Source organism: Delphinus delphis, chromosome 13, assembly GCF_949987515.2.
Source record: "Delphinus delphis chromosome 13, mDelDel1.2, whole genome shotgun sequence".
Lineage (NCBI taxonomy): Eukaryota > Metazoa > Chordata > Mammalia > Artiodactyla > Delphinidae > Delphinus > Delphinus delphis.
In genome coordinates, this window is record NC_082695.1 from 31,174,872 (window position 1) to 31,194,508 (window position 19,637).

Genomic DNA, 19,637 nt, shown 5'->3' on the forward strand with positions numbered 1-19,637 from the left:
CTTAAACACAGCAGCAAACAGGCTCCACAGCCTGGGGACAGAGGGAGAGACACCACATTAGCCACAAAATGATCTTCCAATTTAAAAACTTATGAAAAGTGGGTCCCTCTCCCCAACTCCCCAGGCCTTTTCCCTTCTGCATCTACTCTAGGTAGACAACCACCACCTCAAAAACTTAATTGCTTAGGAGACATGCCATTTAAAGAGAGAAAAAAAAAACCCCAAACATTTAAAGATGATATTTGGAAGTCACTTCTCTCCCTTCCCTCTGAACAACACCTAGGAGTGCCCACAGGCCCCCTGGGGGGTCCTATCTCCACCAACACCCACCCCTGTGGGCTTGGGAGCTGCCCTCAAGGGTCTCCCTTCCTGCAGAGTCAGCTTCAAGCTCCCTGCAGGCCAGCCCTCCACCTGCCTGTGCCCATCAAGTTTTTCTGTGGGTGCCTGTGAGCCAGCCCTCATCTTGGACACCCCTGGACCCCAAGGGCTGAGCGCAAAGCAGCCCACGAGTCCTCAACCTCGAGGCCACAGCCACTTCCTCCGGCGGAGGATCTCATCCTGCCTCAGTCCAGGCTTAGTCCTCGATAATTATTCGTTTCTGGAAAAGGATGCCCTACAAACAACTCTTGAACTATCCTCCCCACCATGGAAGATGCCTCACCCCGTGTTCGGGTTCGGTCCATAGAACTGAGGCATCAGTGATAATCCTGGCACATGAGGGCTGGTCCAGAAGAGAACAAACAGGATGCGCTCAGAAAGCATCCCAAGGAGAAAAGATGCCAACTTAACCGCAGTTTCCCATCTATAAAGAGCAAAAGGAGGACCACGCGGGGCTGGCAGCTTTTTGATTTTCACTAAACACCAGCCTGGGAGGGGGGTTGCAGGCACACAGATTAGCCCCCCAGAAGGTCCTGACTCAGGCTGCAACCCCGACAACCAACCCAGGTGTGTGATGACCACAAGTGGCCAAGACTTTGCAGCTGAGAAAGCAAATGTTTAAATTATTTAATCTGATCCTCATCATTTAGGCACTCGAAGGAGTTATTATAATATCCATTTTATTCTTCTGGGACCTGAGTCACAATTAGGAGACCTGACCCAAATCACGTGCCACCTGGGGGTAGAACCAAACATCAGAATCCCAAGGTCCAGTCCTGGCTTCTCCCTCATCCCTAGCAATGGACAGACCCCCTCATTTTACCTCCAGTTGCTCAGGAATCTTTCCAAAATAGGTACTTACATGTAAATTTGCATCTGTTAACAATGACAATCATTTCACAAATACTTCTGTTAAAAAAACCTAGGGCTTCCCTGGTGGCGCAGTGGTTGGGAGTCCGCCTGCTGATGCAGGGGAAGCGGGTTCGTGCCCCGGTGCGGGAAGATCCCACATGCCGCGGAGCGGCTGGGCCCGTGAGCCATGGCCGCTGAGCCTGCGTGTCCGGAGCCTGTGCTCCACAACGGGAGAGGCCACAACAGTGAGAGACACACGTACCGCAAAAAAAAAAAAAAAAAAAAAAAGTCACTCTGTAAGATGCTAATAACCTCTTAATATTCACTTATTCTACTTTTATTAATGCACGGTTTATTTTGGCATAGATCTCCCCAATGATGTTGCAACAAAAAAAGTGATTTAAATAAGCAAAGTACCTAACCCTTGTAAACTATTATATACCAAATAGTTCTTTCCCGTGATGACTGCAATCAGACCTGACTCATTGAAGTGTTTTCAATCTTCCAGTAGGGATCTACGTGCTATCTTTGCCTTTGTCCAAGCTCAAAAGCAAATGCAATTTGTTCTAAAGAAGGTGATTAACAACCATCTCCAAAGGCCTGTTCACCTCCACCTGAAGTGAAAAGTCTTAAATAAAATCTCACTGACCTTAGTGGCATTTTGCCCCTGAGACCACGAACACACACGGACAAGAGCTTTGCGAAGGTTTTTACACTTTTCACCTCAATCCGATCTCCAAATGCTAAAACAAGAAATTACAAAAATATAATTCTATCTAGAGGATTTCAAACCATGGAGAAAACAGCATTCACCCCTCCTCTGCTTGTGAAAAATATGGATAACAGCTCTCATCCATTCATTTCGTGCAAGTTACTTAGAAGCTGAGTACGTTTCCTTCTAATTTGCTATTTCAGAGGCTATGAAATAGCACTGGCTACAGTGCACTGCTGGTTTACACCAACTTTACAATCGTCCTTAACACTAAAATGAGAAACTGTATGAAATACTTAAGCACACTTAAAAATTACGCCTTGTGCTTTGGGCCCCAGAGGCTCTGGAGGGATGGAGTCCCCTGGGATCCACAAAGAGCTGTACCCACTGTCTGTGCCACATCCTGAAATGTTGGGGCCTCAGTTCCAAAAAACCATCAAATGACAGAGACACCATTTCACCTGACAGGACTGTTTTGGGAGGTAACGAACACGTGAAGGACCAACACCTGGCGTCATGAAATATTCCTATTTCCTCTTCCCTTGCTCCTGAGAAGCGAGAGGATGTAGCAATAAGCTGATAAATCGAATTACAAATCGCAGAAAACCTGGGGCTTGGGGACCCACACCCTTTGGGGCTTGCAGACATAAAGGAAACACACCAGACAACGGCTCAAGGTTATCCTGTGGCCACAGGCCTCTAAGAGGAACAGGGGCTGTGGCTCTTACAGATGGGGCGCTGTGTTCTCCCCAGGGTGACCAAGGGGGAAGACAGCATCGCTCTCCACAGATGAAGAAACAGCCTCAGAGAAGCCAAGTGACTGTCCCGCTGATGAATGACACAGCCAGGATGAGAACTCAGGTTTAAGCAAACTCTAATCACCTCCAGAATACACCCAGAGACACAGCACTTTGTAAAAGTTCCTTTGTATACCATCCATTAACATACGCGATCTCTGAAGCCAACCTCTGAATCAGAACATCCCAGAATGACCCTCTTCACAGATAAGGAACTGGGTCCACCGAGCTCAACAGCTTCCCCTCGGAGGACAGCAAGTGGCCGGTGGGCCCTCGAATGCAGGTCTTGCAATTCTATATTCCCTTTTCTCATGTGCCAATGATTTCCCAACTGTGTTCTGCAAAGCAGAGGCAACTCGGGACGCAGGCCCTGGGGCCTGGCAGAGCCCTGTGTAGGGCCCCATTCTCCCCTTGTCCTTGTGTCCACCCTTCACAATGTGGCCCTGCCACCCCGCACACCAAGGGCGAGGTCTATTTCCCCACCCTAGATTCCAGACTGGCCATGTGACTGGCTGTGACCAGAAGGATATGAGGTAGAGGTGACAACGTGCCCTCCCCAAGTATAAGCCAAGAGGCCTTGGCAACGCTCTGCTCTCTCTTTGGAAACTCTCCCTGCTGGAGGGTGGAGGACCACGTGAAGGGCAGCCCAGCCGAGGCCAATCCTAGACCAGCCTGAAGCCGGCCAACCAGCAGACACGCGTCCCCTCCACAGAACAGGAAAAACAGTAGATGGCTGTCGTTCAAGCCACCAAGCCTGGGGCATCTGTTGCTGGGCAGTAGCTCATCAGATACCCGCTTTTCCAATTTGGAGAGTCATTTTTTAAACCTGCCCACATCAAATTCTGTTTAACCAAAAGATTTTTAGGCTTTTCTACCCATTTAAGATTTTGCTTAACCAAAAGGTTTTGATGCTTTAAACAGTAAGTTGGGGAACTACTGAACCCGGCTATCATACACCCCCCCGACGTCTTCCCACACCCGTGTTCTTCATTGTTAATGAGCTGAGACCATGTTCCTGGTGTCACTAGGACATAAAAGAAGTGCACATACACAAAAGTTGCGTTCTGAATGCTCAGATGCTAAGACTTGGAACTCATTTATTTTCTGCCGTCACCACCACCCAGTTCCAAAAGTCTCAATGCACTTATCATGATATATGAAACACAGCATGATAAAGGGGCATGAGGTGAGACAAGTGAGGAGGGGTACTATGACTCAGGCCCAGGAAAGGAGCCAGAATTAAGGTTCTACTGCAGAGATCGTGGCTCTCGGTGTTTTGCGGCTTTAGGCCCAGGCAGCAGCCACTCTATCCAGCGGGTAACAGAGCCTGAGTTTCCGTGGAGAAGCCTCAATTTCCGCACTCTCGTTCCCTGTGGCTACTGCGGGCGGACCCCACGCCTGGCCCAGTGGGCGGGCCAAGCAGGGCACGAGGTTAAAGTGGGGACAGGTGACGTGAGCTGACTCCACAAGCCCCGCGGCAGGAGTGGTCTGTACGGCTGGCGGGGAGGGAATTTCTCTTTCCACTGGGTTTGGAGCTGGAGGACTCAGCCTGGGAGACACAGAACTCTCCTGACTGCCTTGAGCCACTAGGACCAGCTGGGCTACCCAGAGCCTTCTCTGTTGCAAGAGCCCACACATCCCCTGTTTGATGAAGTCCAGTTTGACTGAGGTTTTCTGTTCAAAAAAGTTCTAACTACTACAGCACACATATGTGAATCTGGCATCCTAAGAGCCCACGTAAAGAGGAAAACGTGATGAGTTATACAATTCGCTGTGTCCACAAGAAGGAAGATCACAAGGAAACTCAAACTTTTTCCTGGAACTGTGGCCCCGAAGGAAGCTACCCAGAAGGTCATTATAAAGATTCTACATCACATAATAAAACATCACCCAGCATCTTTCTAACAGACCCGACACTCCATTTGAAATGCTTTTGCACAGAGCACACCTCAGTACAGGTGGATGGCATCAAATCAAGGCATAAATCAGGAAAAGGCAACCCGCATCTGTGCGCACCGGGAGGGGAAGAGAGAGGCAATACAGTGCACGCACCCCGTGCTCAGGGAACCTGGCTTTGTTAGGAATGGAGACCACTTTACCTCCCAAAGCTCCCACCAAAGACCTCAGCCAAGCTTTGACTAGCTAGTGGGCAGCGGTAGGTTTGAGAATATCATAGCCTCTCAGCACGGTACCCAGCACACAATGAATGCCCAATATATAGTTATCACTTATTACTATCCATTCTAAGCCCCTGAAATAAGGCTTATCTATGTTGCCAAGATTTAAGCAGAAAAGCCCGGCCTAAACATCCCTGTTGCTGCAGAGCCTTTGGTGGCAGCTGTGGATGGCAGCTACATCCCCAAGTATGGAGGAAAAGAGTAGGCTTCATCTGTGCACATCTGAGCAGAGGCAGCCGATGGCAAACGTGGGAAGCGCCTAAAATCCTTCCAACATCCCTGCTACACCCACTTCCTGTTAACAAGCACCTTCCTGCTGCATCAGGTGCCATCTCAGATTGGACCCTCTCACCCTCATCTATCAAACATGACCCAAGGATCCAGGCCTCATTCCCTTACACCGTGCTACCTGACAAACTAATGTGAACTCAGGTGACAATCGTCAGACTCTCTAAGTATTTGGAGAGACCCTACAGATCCTTGAATCAAACGTCTTCATTTTACGAGGGAGAAATCTGACATCTAAGGATATTAACTTATTGAGGTGATAGCGAGTTGGGGATGTCATATTTAAGATGACTTAATGAGCCACCACTCCCAGAGATGTCATTTCAACAAGCACCTTTCTTCCTTGGTCAAAATGATGAGCTGGTGGAAACTTCAAGTGCTGTAACAGACGGGGATGCCCATTTTGAGGTTAGCAAGTCTTTTAGGAACGACTACAATAAAAATGCCACGCTTTTGGCCCCTGCTTATGGGGCCCCTAAGACCGATTCTTCTACAGTGTCCATGTTTCAATGAATGTCAGATAGAAATAAGTGCTGGAAAATTACCTCCCCAATGTCATCATGTCTTGTTATCTTCTCTGAATGAGTCATCTCAAAATTCGGCTCACAGCTGCAAATCTAAAGATCTAAAATGATCTGTGTTCTGATTCTCTGAAATATCTTTATTCTTTTATTATACCCTAAAAATTCCAGATGGATGTCACATTTACTGGAGGTCACCAAGTTGACAGACGGGTACAAAGTGGCTTAGTTTCTATAAAATACCGTGTTTTGTAATTCATTTTCTCTTCTGACACCAGAAAGCCTCTGCTTCGTAAGAGAAATAGTCTCCAGTCAATTACAGTGTGGTACGTGAAACTTCATGTAACCATCCTCAGATGCTTTCTTAACACTAGTCAGAAAAGATGTGATAAATTCTCCAAAGGGCAGGGTCTCTGAGTCATTGCTAACGTCCTGCCAGTACGCTTTCAACTTTAACGAGCATCAAGATCATCGGAGGGGGCTTCCCTGGTGGCGCAGTGGTTAAGAATCCGCCTGCCAATGCAAGGGACACGGGTTCGAGCCCTGGTCCGCGAAGATTCCCACATGCCACGGAGCAACTAAGCCCATGCGCCACAACTACTGGGTCTGCGCTCTAGAGCCCGTGAGCCTCAACTACTGTAGCCCACACGCCTAGAGCCCGTGCTCCGCAACAAGAGAGGCCACCGCCATGAGAAGCCCGCGCACGGCAACAAGGAGTAGCACCCCGCTCACCACAACTAGAAAAAGCCCGTGCGCAGCAACAAAGACCCAACCCAGCCAAAACAAAATTAATTAATTTTTTTAAAAAAAGATCATCAGAGGTGTTTCTTTACCAGTTTCTGTGGCTCCATACCTGCATTTACAAGAAGAGCTTCGGGTGATTCCAATGCAGGTATCTGACACTGCCTTCCAGCACTAAGCAGTGCTGGCTCTTCACGGTGCCAGTTCTAAGGGGGTCATTTTGTAACTTTCAAGGGTTTTTTTTTTTCCTTTAAAACATAATGTTGGCCATATGTTTATAACATAAATATGTGTATAAGCACATCTACATACACACCACCCATAGAGCCCCCAGGCAACTCAAATAACAAAGCCTTGGACCCAGACAGGGGATCTATGAGTTTGAACCATATGACATTGCCAATATTTAAGCCTTTGTGACAGAAAAACGGGGAGTTCGTGTGGTTACACCTACAAGGGGCAATGGCAGAGCTGACTGGTCCCCTCTTTTCCTCATGAGGCCTCCTAACCTCGTGGCATTGGTCCACTTGTTTAGTCTTTAGGATACTCCTAAAAGGTATTTTTTCCAGAAAAGAAAACTAAGCCTCAGAAAAATCCAACAGCATGTCCAAGACCACATGGCTGTTCAGGGGCAGAAACAGAACTTGAAATCAGGAACACCTGATGTGCCGGGGCACCTCTGCCCTTCTTTCCTCCCCCAGGGGCCCCAGAGCTGACATCAGGCCACAACACCCTCCAGTTATCCAAGTCCCACTGTGACGGCCGGACCCCCGCTCCAAACCTTCCGAGGTCGATAACACAGGCCTCTCAGCAAGCTCCCCACAGGGGCTAGCAACAAAGGGAGAGGCTCTCTAAAAAGCCACACGAACAGGATGAAATGGTAACTGACAGAGAACATAGGGCCAGAGCCCCCATAACATACACACAGGACATATGCCAACGGATGTCAATCGTGGAGCTTTCACACCACGTTCCTAGGCCTAGGTGTCCAAAGTCTAGGAAGTGGAGAACAGATCACAAGATTGTTGTCAAAGCAGCCTCATTTTATGAAGTTTCATCACCTGAGAATATGCCACAGTGAATGAAGAAGGAATGAGAGCCTGCCTGCGAATCAAACATGAGCTGATGGAAAGGTGCAGCCTGAGCTCTGAGCAGGTGCAATTAATTTCATTCTATATCAGAAATAAAAACAGGAGATGATACATACTATTGCCTGTCATGGAAACGTCTTACTGGTGATACATGGTTCTTTTAACACTCCAGTAACTAAAATCGAATGCTCCTAGAGTAGAAACATGGTCAATCTACCTCATAGTAAATTTCTTTTTTTTTTAGAGATCAGTATTATACCAAAATTCTACTTTATGGCCATAACTGATTTATAAATTTTTATTATACACGATAAAATTATAGGCTCACTTTTGCACGTTTAATTAACAAAAGGTAACTGTTTTCCTTTAAATTTAGCGACTGAATCTCTATGCCCCTATAAATTGCTAAGGGTATCAAGCACCGAACCCACAACCTGGGCCTACTGTTAAGATGATTACAAATGCTTTAAAAAAAAATCAAACTTGATAGAAAGATTAAAAAAACAGCAGTAAGCAGAAGTAATTTGATATTTTTTCTTCCCTAAGGGAAATTTATTCAATCATTTATTCATTCCTTCAACAAATATTTATTAACTTCATTAATTTACTATGTGATTACTACATGCTAAACACTGTTCAGTAACTTGATTTTATATACTATGAGTATTTATTTTAAAAGAAATGCTTTAGACAACTTTATAGTTTTGTGTCTAAAGAGAATATCACAAGCCAACTTCAAGCACCTGGTTATGACATGATTTAAAATGTCTCAAACTACACCAGCTGAGAAGAGAAATCAAACAGAACCCATCGAGACTGGACTGCAGGGGTGTGTTCCAGCCCCCTCACCCATGGTCAGAAGCCCACCAGAGACCCGGTTCTGATTCCACCACTGGAACCGGGGAGAAGTACCGGGCCTCTGACATCCACAGTAACCCAAACGAAAACATCTTCTTTCACTGTCTGAAATAAATCTGCTTTCTGCATATTGAATAGGAAAGAGATGAAAGTGAGCATTCACCCATCTGAAGAAAAACCGATGCTCTGTAAGTGTTTCTGCTCTGTGCCCCATACAAAGCAAACGCTTTGCTTCTGCTTAGGCTGTTGTATTTTTAAATAAATCATTCTGTTAAACGCTAGTCTCCTTCTCCAAGGAAAGGTCTAAAAACTTCTCCCTTTTGACAAGTCTCTGACAACTTTACTCCCATCTGCTGTCGGCTGCAGGTCCTGGATCATTGACCAACACAGTTTCCCTCCCCTGGAGCCCCAGCCTGAAGGTAAGTGACACAGCCTTGCATCAGATCCTCCACCCTCCCCCTGCCTCCAACTCGGGGCCCAAACTTTCTGCTTCACAGAAAAAGTTTTTAACAACTCAGGAGTCCTCTCAGTTTTAAGTAGAAAAATGGACTGAATCCAGATGTCCAAATTTCAATGACTTCCTGAATTAGATACGTGAACCAGCGATGCTGGAGAAGGCGTCTCCTGCAGATGTAAGCGCGGTACCCCCATTCCTCGTGAACACGTCATACACACCTGCTGGTGGCCACTCTTCTGGTCAGTTACCGAAAGGCCTGATGGTGAGGCACCAGTGGTTACCATGAACTCTGAGGTAGTTGCCAGATACACTACTTCTCCAAGTCCCACTGCTATACACAGAACAGCAGCCATTTATGACACAGCCAGAAAAAGAAGAAATCACGGCAGAGCCTAAAGCTGTCTTGAGGTCAGTGTTGAGAAGTGCGACTAATGCAGCAACTTCCACTAAAGAATTTCTTTTGATGGGAATGAGTTACAAGCAGGTGAAGGCCCATCAAGAGCGTGCCTTCCTTCAGCTGTAAGTAGATGCATCCGGGAAGCCTTGCGGGTGAGGCAGGCAGGTGGGTTTGGGGATGCAGCTACATCTAGTGATGGGCTGGGGATGGCAGCCGGAGGGGCAGGGAGCGGGAGGCCTGCCTGCCACATGGAAAGCACTCCACCTGCCACTGATTCTCTGAAAGTCTGGCGACAGTGTTTTTAAGATAAATGTCTGTTAAATGACATCACAATAGATTTTGTTTACCTGGAGCATTAAATGACAGAGAGTCAGGGATTGTCTTTTGTGGCTAACAGAGAAACGAGGCTCTATCTTAGGAGATACATTAAAGTACATTATCAGTACTTTAAAGAGGTATATATTGAAAAGCTTCTCTTTTCTGTTTGGAAGTGAAGTTCATTTCCAAAGGCAAAGTGTCACATTTCCATATTAAAATTCCAAATTTTATGCAAACTTCTCATTCTCGCCTAAGACAGTCCTTGCTTCTTTCGATTTCAGTAGATTTTGAAACTTTTAATAATTGGACAACTTTCCAAAGTACGGTTAACTGTATCTTTCCGTTCTTTGCCCATTACCACCCCCAATACCTCCCCGACCCCCTAAAGGGGCCTTCCCAACAGTAAGTGCTCAATAAACATCCACTTGAATTAAAAGCATCATTTTAATAAGTGCACTGGGCTACGCCCTTCTTACAACAAGCCAACAAATATCTTCGAAACACAGTATCAACCCAGAGAAATTTCCAGTGGCTAATCGTGACTGCAAGATTTAATTAAAACTTTACACTGTGGTAAGTAAAATTAGAGGAGACTTTTTTTCATTTTCGTTTCACAACTGGCTGGATCCAATATCTTCCCCAGATAAGACCATTATTTGAAACATCACTCTGGTGGTTTTCCCTAACAGGCTGAGAGTCACAGCACCATCCCATCGGCCTGTTCATAACCTGGGCCGTGCTGATGGGGGGCAGGGGTGTTCACAAGTGCATGGACGTGAGTTATATTTTCATCCCTAGGTCCTTTCAGCTCTTGTTAAGGGAGGCTGAAAATGCAGAATGAGGATGCCAGGCCTTTTAGAACTCACACTCTATGTCTGGCATCCCAAGCTCCTGAAGGGCTAGTTCTAGCACCTACTGCTGCCCCCACCCCCAGCTCCCCCCAGGACTTTCTGATTCTGTCCCCCTGGGGGTGGGGGGGAGGGGGCAGGAGTCTGCCTGTCTACAAGTTCCTGAGTGATGCTGAGGCTTCTAGTCCAAGAACAACACTTTAAGAACTGTTCTTTTGGAACAACGTTTCTCGAAAGATGGCCAGGATCACCTGGGGATGCTGTGGGACCTGCCAGGGGCCTTGGACATCAGAGTCACCATGCCGGCCATAGAGACCAAGTCGGGAAGGACCACTCCCGGCGACCCTCGGGCACGCCTGGTTTTTGAGCATCACAGGTATACACATAGCTCACCAGCAGCACAGGCTGAACACACCCCACGCCCTCCCCCAGGCCACCTAAAGCCACCAACGTGTAGGACTGTCACCTGCTCTCCCTGCCCCTTTGTCACTCTTTTGATCCTCCTCCCTAAACTCTCCATACGTTTCACCCTTAACAGCAAAGAGAGGGGAAGAGCAGCGACCCTGCCTGCCGGGATCTGCAGAACTGTGTTCTTACAGGTGAGCACACACAACCCTTCCCTTCTCAGACCTGTGCTCTTCTTTCATTCTCCTCTCCCACGTTCCCACCCCTTTATCAGGCTCTGGCCTTGCCAGCCGCCCGCCCTGGATGGCGGGGGGACCACAGGCTACCAAGGGTAATGACTAAAGCTTTCCTGCTCCCCACCTAACACCGGCCCTACCTACTGATTTTCGGAGCAACAGTATAAATGCAGGCTTTCTGATGACTAAACGCTAAACCACGGGAGAAGCAGCATCCTCTTCTGATGGGAGGTTTATGTGCTTTTGCATCTTCTTTAAACTTTTCATTAGTGAGTTTGAAAAACATTAGTAATGAAACCTTCTCTCACTTACAAAATAAGCTTATTAATAGGTTGTGGTCATAAAGATAAGAAGCCCCTGGAGAAAAGTTTGTGGGAAGGCTGGTTTTCAAAGAGAAGAATCCTAGAATTACAAAGCATGATAGACACCACCTTAAAAAAAAAAATGTTATACTGTTGAAAAAGTATGTAACTACTTATTAAAATGCCTGACCCCTAACTAAAAACTGTCTTAGGATATTTAGATAATACACGCTTATTCGAGAAAACTAAACCTAAAACAAAAACCGAGAGAAAACAACGCTTAATCCAAAACAGTGCCTCTACTGAAACAGATACGTACAGCCTATCAATTCCTGGAATGAATTACAATTGTTATAAAACTACGACAATTTCCAATAAAGCCATCAACTTTTATCGAATTGTCACAGAAGTACCTAAATTCTAAAACCAACTTTCCCCAAAACTAAAGGCTATGCTTGAGACTCAGGTGGGGTTCATATCATGTGACGACATAATTCAGATTACTCGTTCATTACGTGTTCGTTTAGAATTACTCAAATTGCATACACACGTATCTACGTATCAGTATATGTAAGTAACTTCTCTACTGAAAATCTGTAAAATAACCCTTTGAAAACATCAGAGACTAAAACCTGTGATTTTTCCAGATCGGAACAATTGATTAAGCTCAAGCAATACTTCTTTACATCCACATAACACTAAAAATGTCAAAGTGATTTCTCGGCATATTGCTATCCTGCACCCTGATTTAAACTTGAAATCTTTTCATCACGTCCATGAACAATCTCACTAAAGCACCATAAAAATATAAAATGTCATGACTCTAGTTATCTGAAAAAGAAAAAAATTAATCAAATTGCTAAACGAATCTATTCACACTCTTTGTAAAGGGTACTGTACAATCTTGTATTCTGAAATAATTTTCAACTTATTGTAAAAACAGTACAAAGATTTCAGTACATGTTTCGCTCGCCTTCGCCTAGTGTTGACATCTGACTTAATCAGAGTCGAATTATCCAAAACTAAGAAACTAAATATTGGTACTGGTCTACTAACTCAACTACAGACTCCATTCAGATTATGTTTTCCCACAAATGTCCTTAAAAGAGTACTTTAAAAAAGAAATTTCTCAAGAAGAGTTTCAAATTCACAAGATTATATTAAGGTTTAATCTATTCCAAATACTGAGGTGGAAGCAAAGGACCAATCTGTTTGCATTTCTACTGCTGCAAACCAAGCCTTGCTTACCAGACCTTACCATATCAGTCTCATTATTATATAAAACCAAACACTTCTTGCATAGGATATATTACAACTTGGCTTTTGAGAAAATGGGTCAAAGAGGAATGACTTCCCAGCTATGTGGCTTCTCAATCTGGAAAAGAGAATTTCAAGCAGGAGCAAGAATGATTCCACTTTCTTCCTTGCTTCTTACTTGTATATCGTTTTACAGGAGTTATTCTGAATGACCATTCAAAGCCTAGATAGAAGGCAGAAAGTGGGCCTCCAATACTTTGCCTAACAAGTTAGAAATTGTAAACATGGAAAGTGATGTTTAAAATGGAATGTTTATATATACTAAATAAAAGTCCTCCTGGACAAAAAACCTAATTCTTTTCTTTTTTCTTCCAATATGTTTAGCACTCTATTTCTGATATCTGGCATTCAAATTATGTGTAGTACCTTCCAGAAATGATTAATCAACAATCATATCAATTCTGAATGCATTCCAAAAGAGGATAGGAGGATGCAGAGGGGAAACAGCAAAGTATCTTGTGTATAAATCTTAGTTACACACACACACACACACACACACACACACACACACACACAAAAAACAACCTCCACTGATTACATAAAACCTCGGGATTCAGTCCATTGGGTGCCCTAAGAAGAATCGGCGATGAAAATGTTAATTTCAAAAGAAGGGACGATGCAAGCCAATCTCACAATCTCTCCTCTCCCTCCCTTCTGGGTCAGTCAGTTCACAAACAATTTGAATGTTTGCAAATAATCAGAAGTCACATCACTAATTTATTCAACAAACAGTGAATGTAAGTGCTTTATCAGAACCAAGAAGGAAAAATAACTGCCTTTGCCCTCAAGCCACTTACCATCGAGCTCCTCTGTCTCTAAAAGGATCCCCATGTCAGGGGACAGCAGCCAAGTATTTCAATGTCCAGAAGACTCGTAAAGCGAAACAAGTGTCAGTGTCACTCATAACATCAGAATTAACTTTCCCAACATACAAAGAAAAAAAAAAGACTTTTCCAAAGCATTAAGTGCTTCCCGCATGTTCTACCTAAAACCCAAAGTGAAGCGAAAAAGCATAATGCACTGCAGTTTATCTGATCCTTGCACACACAAATTTTGCCAACTTCAATTTTTTTAATTTCATTGTTGCTAAGCATTCTCTCTGGGATACTGCCCTTCATTTCCTCTTAACCCTCTAACATACTAGGATAACTCTGGCTTCCAAATGAAAAGGAGGCACAGTTCAATCAATGGTATGATAACAAACAAACAGAATGACATATTTCCTCTGAAAGAAAAATCTGGCTAAAATTGAGTTTAAAAAAAAAGTCTCTTTCGGTTTGACTATTAATTTACATAAGTATTAACAAGGACACAGGCCAGTACTACCTAGGCTGAAGTCCTTTTTAATGATGAGAAAACGATCATTTAAATAAGCTACATAAATATTTCTTTCCACCCCCTCGACCACAACTTGAAAATCCATCCAAATGCTTTCTGACACAGCTTAACTTGAAACAAATCCCAGGCAGGGAGCTATGGATTCTTGTTAAAGAGAAAACCATCAACTAAGGCCCTCATCCTTGGCTTCTAACACTAATGAGTTACAAGGCTCTACAACTGGCGAGTCTACTCCATAATTCACTAATAAGAAAGAACGCAGGCCAATATCTGCATCAAGTTCATAGCAGACAGCAGTGGATCAATTTGTTAAATCCTCCGGCGCACGTGCAATTACCAGACAGTTAATGACATATTAAACTTGGGAAAAGGGTATTTCTCTACTGAAGTTGACAGCATAGAGCGAGCAGCCAACTCCACGCTCGGCTTCCTGGCGGCGGCCAACTGTGGTCAAGGGTCCTTGGGCTCAGGGACGACCGGGGCACGGCCTGTGCGCCTGCGTGTCCCTCGGGCTCCGGGAAAGTAAAGATGTAGGTTTCCACAGATCTGACGGTCAGAGGCAAACGTTTGAAACGTTTTAAAATATGCGCTTTACCGTCAGTGAAAGTGTCCTTCATGAAATTTAAAAAACAAACAAACAAAAAGTTCAACTTACTCATTCCTCCCGAATAAACATAGAAACCTATTTTGCAACCTAAGTTCAAGGCCAAATAGCGGGTTTTTTATTAAAAGAAAAACAAGCCCAGTGCCACCATTCTACGTGGACCTTAATGAAACTGACACACACGAGAAAGTGTGCTAGTGTGCGGGTGTGCAAGCGCCGGCTGTCCATCCACGTGTGTTCCAGGTTAACACCATGCGGGGTTGGCGCCCCTCCAGACCCCCGACTCCCGGTCCTCCGGCAAGGAGCTCTCCGAGCTCGGACCGCCAGCGCGCAGCAGGCACCTCCCCGCCACTCCCTTTCCTCCCCACGCGGCACCGCAGGCCGAGAGGTGGGCTGACCGCTGCCCCCGGTCGGGCGTTCCGCGGGGCCAAGGGTTCGGAGGGGGAGCCCAGCGGGGCACAGCCACGGCGGCCCAGGGCCTGCGGGCCGGCCACTCCCTCCGGGCCGCCGGTCCTCCCGCCGGGACCGACGAGGACGCCGCCTCGGCTCTCCCGGGCAGCAGCGCAGCCGCCGGGACGAGCCGGGGTCAAGGCCGCCGCGAGCCGGGCGGCGGGGGGAGGACCGACGATCGCCGCCGCCGCCCGTGCCGCTGGCTGGTCGGGCGATCGCGCGGGCGCAGCGGGCACTGCGACCCGGCCCGGCCGCCACTCGCCGTGGGAAGGACCGCGCAGCGCCCACGCCCGGCGGCCGGCGGCTGCAACTCCCAACTTCAGGCAAAGTTTTCTGCTGTCGCTCTCGGAACCTACCCGGGATTCCGAGTGGCGCCGTCCGCCCCGACACGCGCCCAGGCCGCGGAGGGGCGGGTGCCGAGACGGGGGCCAGGCTCCGGGGCTCGTCCGCTCGGCCCGCCGGAGCGCTAGGTGCCCGCCCTCGCCGCCGGCCCCGCGCCGGCGCCGGGGACGAGCAGACGCGGTGCCCGGCCCGCCGCGCCCCCTGCCCGGTCCTGCCGTTCGCCGCTGGGGCTCTCCCACTGGGAGCTGCCCGCGTCCCGGGCCCCCTCCGGCCCGCGCGCCCCAGGCCCCGGCAGACGCAGCCCCGCGTACCTGAAAACGTGTCCCCCGCCGCAGTTAGCAAAAGTCCGGTCAAAGTCGCCAGGCAAGTCCCAAGTCTCCCCATGGTGCTGAGTGCGCGCCGGGCCGCTCCCGGCAGCACTGGGTGGGCGCGAGGGCGGAGTGCGGCCGGGAGCTTTGCCTCCAAGGCGGCAAGAAGAGGAGGGTGAACAGCCAAAACCAGAACCAGACGCCCAAAGTGCTAACAGTTGCAGAAGTCCCAACTCCGGCGGCTCCCGGGGCCGGGGACGAGGGTCCTGGGTCCTCCCGCCCTACTGCCGGCCCCGCTCGGAGCTGCGCCGCTGCGAGAGGGAGCGGAGGGCGCGCCCGTGGAGCCAAAATCCGCCCTCCGTGCCGGCGGCTGCGCTGGCCGCCGCTCTCCTTCCCCGGCTCGGGACCCGAGCCTCCGGCGCCGCGGTGGCCGGGGCCGGGGCCGTGGCCTCGCGCGTCCCGCCCGCCGCCTCTGCGCCGCCAGGCGAGCCAGCCCCCGGGCGGCGGCGCGCCGATGGCCGAGCCCGCGCCGGCTGCAAGCGGGGCTCCTGCTCCCCGACTGACTGGCGGTGCCCCGCAGGCCGGCTGAAGGGAGCGCCCACGTCACGGCCGCCCGCGCCGCCGCGGCCCGCTAGAGGGCGTGAGTGCCCGGCCCCGCCGGCCCGCGCCCGGCGCTCGGCGGCCGCGGCGCCTCGGGGGGAGCTGGGCGGGGGGTGGCCGCGGGGGCGGCGTCACCGCTCGGAGTGCGGCGGCCGGGCGGTGCCACCCGCTCCCTCCCGCTCCCCTCCCGCCGCAGCTTCGGTTTCGCGGCCGGCTTCCGGGAGGGTGACCGCGCAGGGGCCGCGCCTGGGCCAGAAGTTTGTCCCGGGTCACGGGCCGCCGGGAGTTGGCGAGCGCGGCGGGCGGGACAGCGGCCTGCGGCCCCGCGGGCGAGGCGGCTCCGATCCCGGCGCCGGACGGCAGTGTCGGCGGGCAGGGCCGGAGGCACCGGGAGTCGCGGGGCCCGCGCTCCCCGGCGGCTGCGGTCCAGGCGAGCCGGCAGATCCCGGGGCTGCGAGGGTCTGCGGCTTCTCCGCGCCGGGGGCGCCGCGAAGTTGGCGGGCGCCCGGGCAGCTAGCTGCGGCCGCGGGCACCGAGACCCCGCAGCGCACCGGCAGCCCCGCGGGCCACCCGCGCTCCTGCACCCGGAACCTCGCACCCTCTGAGCAGGACACGCTCGGCCGCTTCATTGCGTCCCAGCCGTCCCTGGTGGGCCCGAGCGAGCCGCGGGCCGTGCACGGAAGGCGGCGGTCACACGGACCTACGTAACCTGTGATTTCTGTGTCTGGTGCAAAGTGTTGGGGAACGCGGGAGGAGACGTGGGTAATGAATCAAATGATGTCTTGAAATATATAATTTACCATTTGGGGTGTGGAATGCCTATTTCATTAAGTGGATAAAATAGCTTCCAATGCATCAGTAAAGAGGTTCAGTTTGTAAAATTGAAAAAAAAGAAAAAGGTGGGGAAGCGGGGGGCAATCCTATTTCCTTTGGAATAACACACATGGAGCTGCAGGCGCCAGGCCTAGCTAATTGAAAGCAGTAGAAGGCCTGGGAAGAGGTTAAATTAGAAACCAAGTAACTACCGGTGAGTTGCATGGTGTTCTAGGGCGGGGAACCGCGCCAGCAAGAGGGCAAACCCATGAAGCAAGTGGGCCCCGGGCTCCCTCCGGTACTGACAAAGGCCCAGAAAGTGCATTGATCCCACGCTCACCTCGACCCTGTCTCCAGTGGACCCTAGAACCAACAGACAAGGATATGTCACAGCTGTCACCTCCCCGGGGCAAATTGAGGGATTGGACTTTTGATTTTGGTGCCCAACGAACAGCTCCTCTTTCTTGCAGAATTCCACTTATTAGATCCTTATCAGAAGTGCTCTTTCGAAGGCTCTGTATTAATCATTGACGTTTTAATACTACAGACCTTACATCATCCTGCTTCTTCTCCCAAATAGGTACTTGTTGAGCCTTATCTCGATTGCAAAATAACGTTTGAAGTATGGAGAGGCAGGGGGGTCACACACCTCCAAGGATCAGCAGTGAGGGTCTGTCACCTGGGCTTTCCCTGGTGCTGAGGTCCTGTGATGTGATGGAGCCCAAATTTCCTTTATTTGAATGGTCATGTGCTTTCCAGTGGAGCTGTTATATTAGTAGATATGAGATGGATCCACATAAGGAGATGTCAATCTAGTCATTTTCCTTCTTTGAGTCGGGTGAAGAAGTTAATATTAAGGTATGATTTCATTTGCAAAGTATGTGAGTTCTTTCAGCAAATATCTAAGAAGGCCATATATCTGCCAGGCACTGAGCTATGGGCTGGAGGTTGTCTTACGCTGGGCTGCCCCAGGAACAGGCCTGAAGTTAAGGATTTAAGTGTAAGTGGTTTTAGGTTTTATTGAGGAAGTAATCCCAGGAAGCAGTACAAGAGGAATGGGAAAGTGAGACAGAAGGGTGAGGTGGAGTCAATATAGGGTGTATGAATGAGCAAGTTGCCACTGTGGGCAACTGGGGCTCACTGCCCTGGGGACCCCCAGGAGAAAGTACGGAATAGCCTTAGAGCTGGAGCACCCCACCCCGGGGCAAGGACATGTGTGAGGTGGCTGGGTGGGGGCATGGGAGTCAGCTGCGCAGATAGGGGTCCCTTCACCAGTGGGGAGAAAGCCCTGTAGGGATTCCCAGTGCTGTTACCCTGGTAACCAGAAGATGCCCTGTCCCTTCCTCAGGTTACTTAAAGCTCAGTGGGAGACCCAATGAATTTCTATTATCTCTGATCTCTAAACATGACAGTGTTAAGCCAACTCTGCCCTTATTAGCCTGAAATCCACATTGCAAACAGTGGTGGGGTTTTTGCCAGCAGTTCCTTCGCTGGCAATTCTAACAGCTAAGCTACTGTTTCTTCACTCCCTCTTCCAGGTAACTGGCCAAAGCAGCACTGAGCCCAAATGGAAGGCCTCTCTTCAAAAGGAATGGATTGGACTTCCTCTAAGGAAAGGATGCTGTAGGAGTCCTTCCAATGGGACATTTCTTGTCACTTTTTTTTTTTTTTCCCAGCAGGGGAGGTTTTTTAAATTTTAATCCAACCACATGACACTCCTGTCTCTCTGGGGACAACGGTGACATATGCAGAATGGCTGGTCACAGTTAGGGGTGCTGTCAAGCCAGCCCCCATCATATGTCTAAATATTTCGAAGTTATTCATCAAGCTGGCAAACTATTATATATGTTCCTACTTTGACAAAGATAACAATACTGCATAAATACTACCTTTATTTTAGTAAAATCGCTCATATGTTGCCATAATCGAGACTGTCAAATAATTTTTGTCCTAGTGATAGCAATGATCTGTTCTGTATGGAACATTTATAGCCACATTTCACCCAGTTTTGTTCCTCAGTGGTGCTTGCAAGCATTCAGTAGCCACATGTGGACAGCACAGATATAGAACATTTCCGTCATCATAGAAGGCTCTTTGGGAAAACACTGAGAAAGGATTAGTGTATTCAAATTATGCAAAATTTGAGTATATATTTTCATCAAAAACATAAATTCAAAATTTTTTAATCAGAAAATTAAACTTACTTTCCTATAGTTGCTGAAGATTCCTTTCTTCCCAATGATTCAAAGATATCTGCTAGAAGTAAAATGCAAACTACAAATTAGGATTATGAATACCAAGACTGAAATAAAGTGATTCATAGGGCTTCCCTGGTGGCACGAGTCCGCCTGCCGATGCAAGGGACACGGGTTCATGCCCCGGTCCGGGAAGATCCCACATGCTGCGGAGCGGCTGGGCCTGTGAGCCATTGGCCGCTGAGCCTGTGCTCCGCAACGGGAGAGGCCACAACAGTGAGAGGCCTGCGTA

The 19,637-nt window shown here is 48.7% G+C and overlaps 1 protein-coding gene across 2 annotated transcripts in view; it reads right to left on the bottom strand.

Moving 5' to 3' along the window:
• Positions 1 to 16,307, bottom strand: part of PTPRM (protein tyrosine phosphatase receptor type M) — a 745,004-nt gene extending 728,697 nt beyond the window's left edge. For both annotated transcript variants that reach the window (XM_060028688.2, XM_060028687.2), the window contains exon 1: positions 15,741 to 16,307. In XM_060028688.2, coding sequence (XP_059884671.1) covers positions 15,741 to 15,813 — 73 coding nt within the window. In that variant the 5' untranslated portion in view covers positions 15,814 to 16,307. The remainder of the gene's footprint in view (positions 1 to 15,740) is intronic.
• Between the last annotated feature and the right edge of the window lie 3,330 nt (positions 16,308 to 19,637).